This window comes from Sminthopsis crassicaudata, chromosome 3, assembly GCF_048593235.1.
Source record: "Sminthopsis crassicaudata isolate SCR6 chromosome 3, ASM4859323v1, whole genome shotgun sequence".
Classification (NCBI taxonomy): domain Eukaryota; kingdom Metazoa; phylum Chordata; class Mammalia; order Dasyuromorphia; family Dasyuridae; genus Sminthopsis; species Sminthopsis crassicaudata.
In genome coordinates this window covers 40,211,918-40,224,035 of record NC_133619.1, presented here as the reverse complement: position 1 = coordinate 40,224,035, position 12,118 = coordinate 40,211,918, and the positions used below count along the sequence as shown (strand labels likewise).

Here is a 12,118-nt window from a genome sequence, read left to right as displayed (position 1 = left end):
AAGGAGAATGAATAAGGATAAATCAACACATGCTGTGTTCACTTCTTTTTTCTCTTGTTGTTTTTTTTTTCCTCTCCTGTGGTTTTTCCCTTTTGCTCTGATTTTTCTCTCTCAACATGATTCATAAAGCAATGTGTATTCAAAATAAATAAATTTACTACAATTTGAGAGAGAGAGAGAGAGAGAGAAAGAGAGAGAGAAAAAGAGAGAGAGAAAGAGAGAGAGAGAGAGAGAGAGAGAGAGAGAGAGAGAGAGAGAGAGAGAGAGAGAGAGAGAGAGAGAGAAAGAGAGAGAGAACAGGCCAAAATTGACATTGAATTAATGTTCATTAGCATTCTATTCCAACCACTTGAAAATATAATTTTGTTGGTAGAATTTTCTCTGGGCAACTGTTCTGGGTCTACATCTCAAAAAACATCATAAAAAAGGAAAGGGAACTAGATGTGAACAAGTGTTTATGGCAGCCCTTTTTGTGATGGTGAAATATTGGAAATTGAGGAGAGACCCATTGCTTGGGAAATGGCTGAAAAAGCAGTAACGTATGAATTTGGTGGCCTGCTATTATTGTTCAATAAGAAATGATGAGTAGGCAGATTTCAGAGAGACCTGGAAATCAGAATCAGAATCAGGAGATCATTGTACACAATATCAGCAACACTGGTGTGATAGTCAACTATGACTGACTCAGCTCTTATCAGAAATACAACGATCCAAGACAACTACAAATGAACAGATGATGGACTCTAAATACAGATGGGAGCATTTTTTCCCCACTTAATTCTATTCTTTCTTGTAGGGATTTCACCCCCTTTTGATCTGTTTCTTCTTTCTTTGATTAATTTGAAATGTTTTTACATGATAAGCACATGCACAAAACTATATTAAAAAAAAACTGTTTTCAGAAGAGGGGAGGGGAGAGAAGGATAAAAATTTAGAATTTAAAGTCTTATAGAAATGAATATTAAAAATTTTCTTGACATGTAACTGGGGAAAAACTATTTTAAAAATTGCCTAGAGCTCTGACCTTCAATAACATGACAGGATTTTGTTCTTTTCAAAAAATTTTTTATTAAAGCTTTTTTTATTTTCAGAACATATGCATAGGGGCAGCTAGGTGGTGCAGTGGATAGAGCACCAACTCTGAAGTCAGGAGGACCTGAATTCAAAGGTGGTCTCAAGACACTTAACACTTCCTAGCTGTGTGACCCTGGGCAAGTCACTTCACCCCAATTGCCTCAGTAAAAAACAAACAAAAAAACATATGCACAGATAATCTTTCAACATTGACTTTGCATAACCTTGTGTTCCAAATTTTCCCGCTCCTTTCCCTCAACCCCCTCCCCTAGATGGCCGACAAGTACTAGGATTTCTTTCTTCCCTCCCCTCCCTCCCTTCCCCTTTCTTCTTTATTTGTTTCCTTCTTCTCTCCCTTCATCCCTTCCTCCTTTTTCCTTCTTCCCTTCCTTATTTCCTTCTTTCCTTCCTCCCTCTTATTATGTTTCTTTTTGCAAGGTGATTATTACCTAGTGTTCCATTCAATGATGCTCTTTGTTATCTTGCCAGGTGCAACACATCACCGCTACCACTATTATTTGCTATTATTATCCTTATTTTATGATGGGGAAGCTGAGGGAGGAGAAGTTAAGTAACATATATTGGATCCATGCGGGTGGAGGGATGGAGGGGAAAAATTGGAACATAAGGTTTTTTCAGTTGTCAATGTTGAAAAATTATCCTTATATAGGTGTTTTGAAAAAAAAGAACAGTTAAGTAACACTTGCACCAGGACCACACAGCTAATAAATGTCGGAGACATAATTAGAAATTCTTGGCTTCAATGCCAGCATCTATTCTATCCCTTATGGCACCTCACTGCCCCCCATGTTTGTAAGATGAGGGGGTTGGACTCCAAGGTCTTTTCCAGATCTAACTCTCCGACAGGTATGTTTGCAGTTTAAACTCCTTTCCCTTTTATTTCTGTTTGTGGCTTTTACTGCAGGTGAAGGAGTTCAATGTGCCCTCTTTTCTAAAGTTCCCAGCAAACGGACATGTTACTATTAGCAACAAACTACAAAGCTGAAGCCCTCCTGAGTAGCGTCTAGTGTTTTGATCAAGAATGACTTACAAGAAAGTTAATCCGGCCCTTTGGCCATGTGGGGGGAGGGGGGGAGTGTTATTGTGCCACCTGGTAATTAGGTACATAAGTATTCCTGGAAGCTGATGCTGGGAGCACATCAGCCCTTCCCTCTGGCAGACAAAGGTCCTTGGAGGGGGGCTCCCCAAACGAACTGGACCTTAGAGGAGGTGCCCAAACTGGGCCCCTTTCCCAGTACTACTTGCCAATCCTTCACTGTAGCTTGGAAGACTTTATCACGAGACATATCAAAGTGCCACGGAGAGAGAACTTTTCTTTTTCCTTTTGTTGAAGGTTTTTAAAAAATTTTCAAAACATATGCAAGGATAACTTTTTCCACATTGATCCTTGAAAGACCTTGTGGTCCAATTTTTCCCTTCCTTCCCTCCATCCCCTCCCCTAGATGGCATTTACATATGTTAAACATGGTAAAAATATATGTTAAATCCAATATATGTGTACCTATTTACACAATTATCTCGCCACACAAGGAGAATCAGATCAAAAAGGAAAAAAAATGAGAAAATAAAATTCAAGTAAATCACAACAAAAAGAGTGAAAATGCTATGTTGTAATCCACCCTCAGGTCACACAGTCCTGAGAGAGAATTTTTCATTTAAATTAAAACCCACGAGTCTTCTCCAGGCTAAACATCCCCAGTTCTTCTTACTCATTCTCATAGCAAATAAAATAATATCTGTAAAGTACTTAGCACAGTGCCCGGCACATAGTGGATACCTCATAAACGCGTATTCCCTTTCCTTCCCTTTTCTTTGTGTGACCTGAACTCAAGGTCCTCCATCCTCCGCGTTGCCTCCTCTGGTCGTCCTCCTCCTTCAGTTTCTCAACATCCTTCTTAAAACGTGGCACTAACTCCTGAATGCCATCTTTCCAGGATGGATAGATAGCCCAGGGCAAGGCATTCGGGCCCTGTCACCTGCTAACGCTGCAGGAAGCCCAAACTGCTTGATGGGAACTGTCGTCCAGCCATGTATCCGCCGCTCTTACCCAGCACCGTTCTATCCTGGTGAAATTGAGTATTTGCACCCAGTTGTAGAACTTGACATTCATCCCAATTCAGCTCCATCTAATTCAATTCAACCGATCATTCTTCTTGTATCCCACTCTTGTCATCCAGCACTAGCCATAGCTCAGCTTTGAATCTACAACGGTCATTGTAGTCTTTGATGAACATATGGAACCTCCCAGTCACTGATAGACTCTCTCTGACAGACTCGGGACAGCGCTCCCGACCTCTCTCTGACAGACTCTGGACAGCTCTCCTGACCTCTCTCTGACAGACTCTGGACAGCTCTCCTGACCTCTCTCTGACAGACTCTGGACAGCGCTCCTGACCTCTCTCTGGGAGACTCTGGACAGCTCTCCTGACCTCTCTCTGACAGACTCTGGACAGCTCTCCTGACCTCTCTCTGACAGACTCTGGACAGCTCTCCTGACCTCTCTCTGACAGACTCGGGACAGCTCTCCCGACCTCTCTCTGACAGACTCTGGACAGCTCTCCTGACCTCTCTCTGACAGACTCTGGACAGCTCTCCTGACCTCTCTCTGACAGACTCTGGACAGCTCTGCTGACCTCTCTCTGACAGACTCTGGACAGCTCTCCTGACACCTCTCTGACAGACTCTGGACAGCTCTCCTGACCTCTCTCTGGGAGACTCTGGACAGCGCTCCCGACCTCTCTCTGACAGACTCTGGACAGCTCTGCTGACCTCTCTCTGACAGACTCTGGACAGCTCTCCTGACACCTCTCTGACAGACTCTGGACAGCTCTCCTGACCTCTCTCTGACAGACTCTGGACAGCGCTCCTGACCTCTCTCTGACAGACTCTGGACAGCTCTCCTGACCTCTCTCTGACAGACTCTGGACAGCTCTCCTGACCTCTCTCTGACAGACTCTGGACAGCGCTCCTGACCTCTCTCTGGGAGACTCTGGACAGCTCTCCTGACCTCTCTCTGACAGACTCTGGACAGCTCTCCTGACCTCTCTCTGACAGACTCTGGACAGCTCTCCTGACCTCTCTCTGACAGACTCGGGACAGCTCTCCCGACCTCTCTCTGACAGACTCTGGACAGCTCTCCTGACCTCTCTCTGACAGACTCTGGACAGCTCTCCTGACCTCTCTCTGACAGACTCTGGACAGCTCTGCTGACCTCTCTCTGACAGACTCTGGACAGCTCTCCTGACACCTCTCTGACAGACTCTGGACAGCTCTCCTGACCTCTCTCTGGGAGACTCTGGACAGCGCTCCCGACCTCTCTCTGACAGACTCTGGACAGCTCTGCTGACCTCTCTCTGACAGACTCTGGACAGCTCTCCTGACACCTCTCTGACAGACTCTGGACAGCTCTCCTGACCTCTCTCTGACAGACTCTGGACAGCGCTCCTGACCTCTCTCTGGGAGACTCTGGACAGCTCTCCTGACCTCTCTCTGACAGACTCTGGACAGCTCTCCTGACCTCTCTCTGACAGACTCTGGACAGCTCTCCTGACCTCTCTCTGACAGACTCTGGACAGCGCTCCTGACCTCTCTCTGACAGACTCTGGACAGCTCTCCCGACCTCTCTCTGACAGACTCTGGACAGCTCTCCTGACCTCTCTCTGACAGACTCTGGACAGCTCTCCTGACCTCTCTCTGACAGACTCTGGACAGCTCCCCTGACCTCTCTCTGACAGACTCTGGACAGCTCTCCTGACCTCTCTCTGACAGACTCTGGACAGCTCTCCTGACCTCTCTCTGACAGACTCGGGACAGCTCCCCTGACCTCTCTCTGACAGACTCTGGACAGCTCTCCTGACCTCTCTCTGGGAGACTCTGGACAGCGCTCCTGACCTCTCTCTGACAGACTCTGGACAGCTCTCCTGACCTCTCTCTGACAGACTCTGGACAGCTCTCCTGACCTCTCTCTGACAGACTCTGGACAGCTCTCCTGACCTCTCTCTGACAGACTCTGGACAGCGCTCCTGACCTCTCTCTGACAGACTCTGGACAGCGCTCCTGACCTCTCTCTGGGAGACTCTGGACAGCTCTCCTGACCTCTCTCTGACAGACTCTGGACAGCTCTCCTGACCTCTCTCTGGGAGACTCTGGACAGCTCTCCTGACCTCTCTCTGACAGACTCTGGACAGCTCTCCTGACCTCTCTCTGACAGACTCTGGACAGCTCCCCTGACCTCTCTCTGACAGACTCTGGACAGCTCTCCCTGACCTCTCTCTGACAGACTCTGGACAGCTCCCCTGACCTCTCTCTGACAGACTCTGGACAGCTCCCCTGACCTCTCTCTGACAGACTCTGGACAGCTCCCCTGACCTCTCTCTGGGAGACTCTGGACAGCTCCCCTGACCTCTCTCTGACAGACTCTGGACAGCTCTCCCGACCTCTCTCTGACAGACTCTGGACAGCTCTCCCGACCTCTCTCTGACAGACTCTGGACAGCTCTCCTGACCTCTCTCTGACAGACTCTGGACAGCTCTCCTGACCTCTCTCTGACAGACTCTGGACAGCTCCCCTGACCTCTCTCTGACAGACTCTGGACAGCTCTCCCGACCTCTCTCTGACAGACTCTGGACAGCTCTCCCGACCTCTCTCTGACAGACTCTGGACAGCTCTCCCGACCTCTCTCTGACAGACTCTGGACAGCTCTCTCTGACCTCTCTCTGACAGACTCTGGACAGCTCTCCTGACCTCTCTCTGACAGACTCTGGACAGCTCTCCTGACTTCTCTCTGACAGACTCTGGACAGCGCTCCCGACCTCTCTCTGACAGACTCTGGACAGCTCTCCTGACCTCTCTCTGACAGACTCTGGACAGCTCTCCCGACCTCTCTCTGACAGACTCTGGACAGCTCCCTGACCTCTCTCTGACAGACTCTGGACAGCTCTCCCGACCTCTCTCTGGGAGACTCTGGACAGCTCTCCCGACCTCTCTCTGACAGACTCTGGACAGCTCTCCCGACCTCTCTCTGACAGACTCTGGACAGCTCTCCTGACCTCTCTCTGACAGACTCTGGACAGCTCTCCTGACCTCTCTCTGACAGACTCTGGACAGCTCCCCTGACCTCTCTCTGACAGACTCTGGACAGCTCCCCTGACCTCTCTCTGACAGACTCTGGACAGCTCCCCTGACCTCTCTCTGACAGACTCTGGACAGCTCTCCTGACCTCTCTCTGACAGACTCTGGACAGCTCTCCCTGACCTCTCTCTGACAGACTCTGGACAGCTCCCCTGACCTCTCTCTGACAGACTCTGGACAGCTCCCCTGACCTCTCTCTGACAGACTCTGGACAGCTCCCCTGACCTCTCTCTGACAGACTCTGGACAGCTCCCCTGACCTCTCTCTGACAGACTCTGGACAGCTCCCCTGACCTCTCTCTGACAGACTCTGGACAGCTCTCCTGACCTCTCTCTGACAGACTCTGGACAGCTCTCCTGACCTCTCTCTGACAGACTCTGGACAGCTCCCCTGACCTCTCTCTGGGAGACTCTGGACAGCGCTCCTGACCTCTCTCTGGGAGACTCTGGACAGCTCTCCTGACCTCTCTCTGACAGACTCTGGACAGCTCTCCTGACCTCTCTCTGACAGACTCTGGACAGCGCTCCTGACCTCTCTCTGACAGACTCTGGACAGCTCTGCTGACCTCTCTCTGACAGACTCTGGACAGCTCTGCTGACCTCTCTCTGACAGACTCTGGACAGCTCTCCTGACCTCTCTCTGACAGACTCTGGACAGCTCTCCTGACCTCTCTCTGACAGACTCTGGACAGTCTCCTGACCTCTCTCTGACAGACTCTGGACAGCTCTTCTGACCTCTCTCTGACAGACTCTGGACAGCTCCCCTGACCCTCTCTCCCCAGCACTCCACTTTGACAATGACCTAGGAAATGCACACTCCTCTAATCTGCTCATAGAATCCCCCCAGCCCACATCTCTTCACCTTGTCCCCATTTTTCAGTTGGCATTTTGAGTGAATGGGGAAAATGAGTTTTTAATAGCTTTGAATTTGGTTTGTGGACAAAGCAGTGGAACATAGAAAATATAAATAATCAATCATTTCTTTTAAATATAAAAATGACTGTATTACATCATAAAGAAACTATCACCCATTTATTGCCACTGGATCTTTGAGATTTATGCATATTGTCCCAGTTTCCCCTTGTGACCAAAGGTATGCATTAAGATAATAGTACAGAACAAAACTAGACCCTTCATTTTATTAATATCCAGGGATATGAGGTGGTAGAAAAACTCAGCAGTACAATGTTTCTGTGGATCCTGAAGCATCTTGGTCTTTCTCTGTTTTAGCCACATCATGCACGAGCTGATTGAGACAGAACGAGTTTATGTTGAGGAACTTCAAAGTATAATTGAGGTAAGCTGACTGTGTTCCTGGAATACTTTGATCCTGCTGAGCTTCTGTTGCACAACAAGAATCCATTATGTTAATGCATAAAGAACCAGCTTTGGATTCAGGAAGGCTTGGATTCAAATCCCACTTCTGACATCTATTACCTATTTGAACATGGCAAGAGCTTCATCTCTCAGTGCCCTAAGCAACCAACTCTCCAAGAGCAGAGAGGCTCCAATTCTCTACTTGCAGAGGGAGTTTTCATACCCCTATTTTAAAAATCTATAAAAAGATTCTCCATTCTAAAGAAATTGTAGTTTCACTAAAAACACATTTTCTTCTATCTTAGTAATTTCCATCAAGATTTTAATAAAAACAAGCCTTTCTGCTTTCAGAAAATCATTTATTTTCTACCATTCAGGTAGATAAACAATCTTGTAGAGAAATAATCATTTACTCTTGGTAGAATTGCAAACATATAAAATCTAGACAGAAGTCTGGCAGTACCCAGTAAATGTTATTAAAATAATCATACCTTTTTACCCATGATTTCATTGTTAAGAATATGACCTTCCTGAAAGTGATTATCAAAAAATTTTTAAAAATTGAATCAAAGATTTTCAAGCATTGTGTGGCCGTGTTTGTATAGAACATTCTACATATATGAAAACAAAATGAAAAACAACCTAAATGTCCAAAAATAGAATAATGGTTAAAGAAAGTATTATACACATTAAAAATTATAAGGCAATTAGGGGAGTTGAGTATGAGGAATACAAAGAAGAAAAGTTCATGAGAATGAAGAAACAAAAAAACTTCATGGAGACTGGGGAAAAACATTCTGATATCTTATACATTGAAGTTAATTAATTTAAATATAAAGTTATTAAGCAAACATAGTTGTTTGCCTTGATGTCGAACATCAAGTGGTTAACAAGATATTCAGTTTAAATTGCATTGAGGCTGGCATTTCATCTGATGTAGCAAAATCAAACCTTAGGTGAAAGTTTTTTCAAATGATGCTTTAGGAAAACCTTAGATTATTTCTTTGTACTTCCATGCTGATAAAAACCAGGGGAAGTTACCCTTTTTTGTATGTGATTAGAAAGCCTGTTTCTCTTCTTAAGTACAGATTTCATAAAAATACAACCCCTGCAAAATATTTTGACCACTGTCTTACAAACAATGAGCACATACGCTGGAGGAAATTTTGAACTTTGTGAAATAAAGAATATGTCAGAGAGATGGTTTCCCTCTCATTTTGTTATCTAGGAAACTGAATGGCAGGTAAATGGGATGGGGCAGGGTATTAAGTGACTTGCCCAAGATCATGCAGGTTATCAAGTCATAGACTGATAGCTTAGAGACCAAAGGCATCAAAGGCAAATAGAAAGTGATCCTGCTGGCTGCCTAGAGACTCAATTTATTTATTTGGTTAAACATTTCCCAATTACATTGTAATCTGCTTCTCAATGAGAGTCTGGCAGCTGTGGATTGGGTATCTCTCGCCCCTATCCAAACTCTTTCTTTTATCGATGAGAAAACTAAGGTCCAGTTACTTGCCCAAGATCATATGGATGATCAGCACCTTGTCCTCTGACTCCGAATCCAGTGTCCTTTCCATCTACTAAGAATGAGAGTTTGTTTTTTCTGACCTAATTTGTTGGGACCAGGGAGCCAGCAAAGTGGTGCTTTAGCATTAGGAGAAGAACCAGCCTTCAGCGGCATTATGCAAACCCTCTGGTCCATCTCTGGAAGCACAAAGGCTGCCTCCTTCCAGCCCTCAGGCTGGGTCAGGGACTTGCAGAGGCAATTTAGCAGGAGGGTAGAGAGCAGCTCATGGGGGATAGGGAGTGGATTGCCCATTTGTCAGCTTGTTGGTGTTGGGGGTCCTAGGTGAGGGCTGGGGGGAAAGGGAGCAGCATCCGAATTCTGGAAGTAGAAGAGGACCAGGAGCCCATCCAGTGCAATTGCCTCATTTTACCTCTGATTTTTCTGATTATAAAGCCAGTTCCTTCTCCCCAGAGTGGGTAAGGGGGAAGAGCTGAATCAGGAGCATCTTCCTCCTATGTTCCCATCTGTGATTCTTCCCATCTGTCCACCCTCTGCAGGGTTATGCAGCAGAAATGGACAATCCAGACTTAAATCACCTGATCCCAGTTGCTCTTCAGAACAAAAAGGAAATTCTCTTTGGAAATCTCCCTGAAATCCACGAGTTCCACAACAGGTGTGTATTTCCCAGGGGGTCCCTGCTCCCTCTATCAACACAAGTGGGCATCTTCTGGGCCTTAGACTGCGCTTTGATCCCTGCAAAATTCAGGGATTTGTCCCAGGCCGGATGTATCCAAGAAGGGATTTGCACTCAGTTCTTCGCCACCCTGGGTCAGTGTTCCATGTTCTCTGCCACATTGTCTCACAAGTAGACATCCATACCTATGTCGGGTAAAAGCGAATGCAGGTTGCCTGATTTGGATAAATAGAATAATTCCCCAAGATTCCAAAGAAGGAAGGTGGGGGCAGAGTTTCCATCACTTCCACTCCTGTGTCAGGGATGAGCGAGGACTTTCTGGATAATACCCAAACTCGTAGAAGTGGCAGCCCCAGTAATTTTGTGGGCCTCCCAGTCACTGATTACCCTTGTCAGGGTAATTCCTGCTTCACCTCCCTGCATTAAGGAGGAAGCAGTATAACGCTCGGGCTGCAGCTTGTAGCCTGTAATTAAATCACTGCCCAAGCCGGACTGGTTCCATCGCTAGTCTTGCACGTTGCTTGGCTCATCGCACAGCTTGAGATTTTTCATGGTGGGGTTAGGAGTTGAATAAAACAAAAATGGCTTTTTTCCCTCTTCACTTAATTCAACAGAATTTAAAGCAGACTTTTCATCAATGTAGCCTGGGAATGGAGGCAATTAAGGCAAGTCCTTGTGATTTTATTTTAGGAAAGGGCATTCAAACTCAGACAAAAGGGAATCTTATTTTTTACGGCATTTTGTCCAGTATTTAGTCAGTGAGGACAATTAATTGGCATCTAGGCTGACCATATTGGCTGCACGTCCCTGAAAGCTCTTGAACTAGGGTTGTTGGATTTACATCTGGAAGAAACCTCAAAGATCAACGGGCTCAGCCCTCTCCTTGTACAGATGAGGAAGCTGGCCCTTGAGAGGAAGCCTCAGAGGAAGCATCTGTGTCAGGGCTCTTTCCCTGGCCCCACATCCCCTCCAAGCAGCAATGAAGAAAATGCTCAGCTTTACCCAAAATTACCATGGAGAGAGGCTAGACCTCCAAGGGGTCCAAGATGGGAATTCATGAATTCATAAAGAATAAGCATTTCTTAAGTATTTACTGGGAGCCAGGAAGAGAGGAGACACAATGCAAGGGACCATGTTAGAAGGCGAGACCCCAGGATGCTTGATGATCAAAGCTGACACACAAGAGGCTTGGGAAACCCTATATCCACATGAGCTTAGTTGGTTCTTGCAACAACCCCTTGGAGGGAGGGGTTGTCACTGATGTTTTCGCGGAAGAAGAAATTGGTTTTCAGGGACTAGTGATTACCAAAGGTCACGCAGCCAGTGAGTGACCCAGGAGGGATTGGAGATCAGGTCTTCTAGGGCTCTGCCCGCCACGAGACTCTGTCCTTCCTCTGCTCCAACCTCATTTTGCACCCAAATCCATTAAGTGCTTACTTGGAGCTAATGAGCCCTGGAAATACAAAGACAAAAATAGTACTTGCTCCTCAAGGATGGATGTAGAAATAGACAAGTTAACTTAGACATTGTTAAATAGATGTGGCTAAATGGATTTACATACACACAGATAAATAGATATGTGGCTAGATAGATGGATAGATAAGGAGATAAATGGCCTTGGACATTGATTAATATCCAAGACCAATAAGTAATAGATGTCTGCATCTATAGGTAGATGTAGAACTAGATTGACAGGCCAGTAGACTTAGATAAGCATTAATAGATTGGATGGATGAGTGGATGGATGGATGGATGGATGATTGTTAGATCTACATGGATAAACATAGAACCAGATAAAAATAGGTACAGAAATAGATAACATATTGATTAAGCTCTTTCCATTGACAGAGTGCTCCCAGTGCAGAGGGGGAGATGGGAAGACAACCCAAGTCCCCTCCCCTGCTGTCACTAATAAGTGCTCCTTGGTTGAGGGGAACACGTGGCTGAGGGACTCTATCCACCCGCCTCAGTGTTTCCCAAAGCCTTACTTAGAACCTGAGTCTATGAGAGGCAGAGGGGCTTGGAGAGCATCCAGCCTCCCCCTCACTTTGCAGAGCCCCATAGGGGAATTCCTTACCCAAGTAGAGAGTGACGGACAGGGACGCAGCCCAGCTCTTCCAAAGGCCCCTTCTCTTCCCCTCTTCACGCCCCGAGGAGTGTCCAGGCTGTTTACCGCTAGGCCTTGGAGCCGGTGGGGTAGCCTTAGGTCTAGGCTGCTTCTAATAACAAAGGAGGCTCCAGAGTGAGGGAGAACAGCCTGGTGTATTTTTAATTTCCCTTCCTTCCCTCCAGCCCCCATTGAAATTTTGATCATTGTTCACAAGCCAGTATATTTTTTTCAAAAACCCAAACCATCCACATTTTTCTCCTCAG

At 46.3% G+C, this 12,118-nt stretch overlaps 1 protein-coding gene across 1 annotated transcript in view; it reads left to right on the top strand.

The window, feature by feature from the left end:
- MCF2L2 (MCF.2 cell line derived transforming sequence-like 2) overlaps positions 1–12,118 on the top strand; it is a 277,293-nt gene that overhangs the window by 192,016 nt on the left and 73,159 nt on the right. The window contains 2 exon segments of the mRNA XM_074301954.1: positions 7,455–7,521; positions 9,609–9,724. Coding sequence (XP_074158055.1) covers positions 7,455–7,521; positions 9,609–9,724 — 183 coding nt within the window.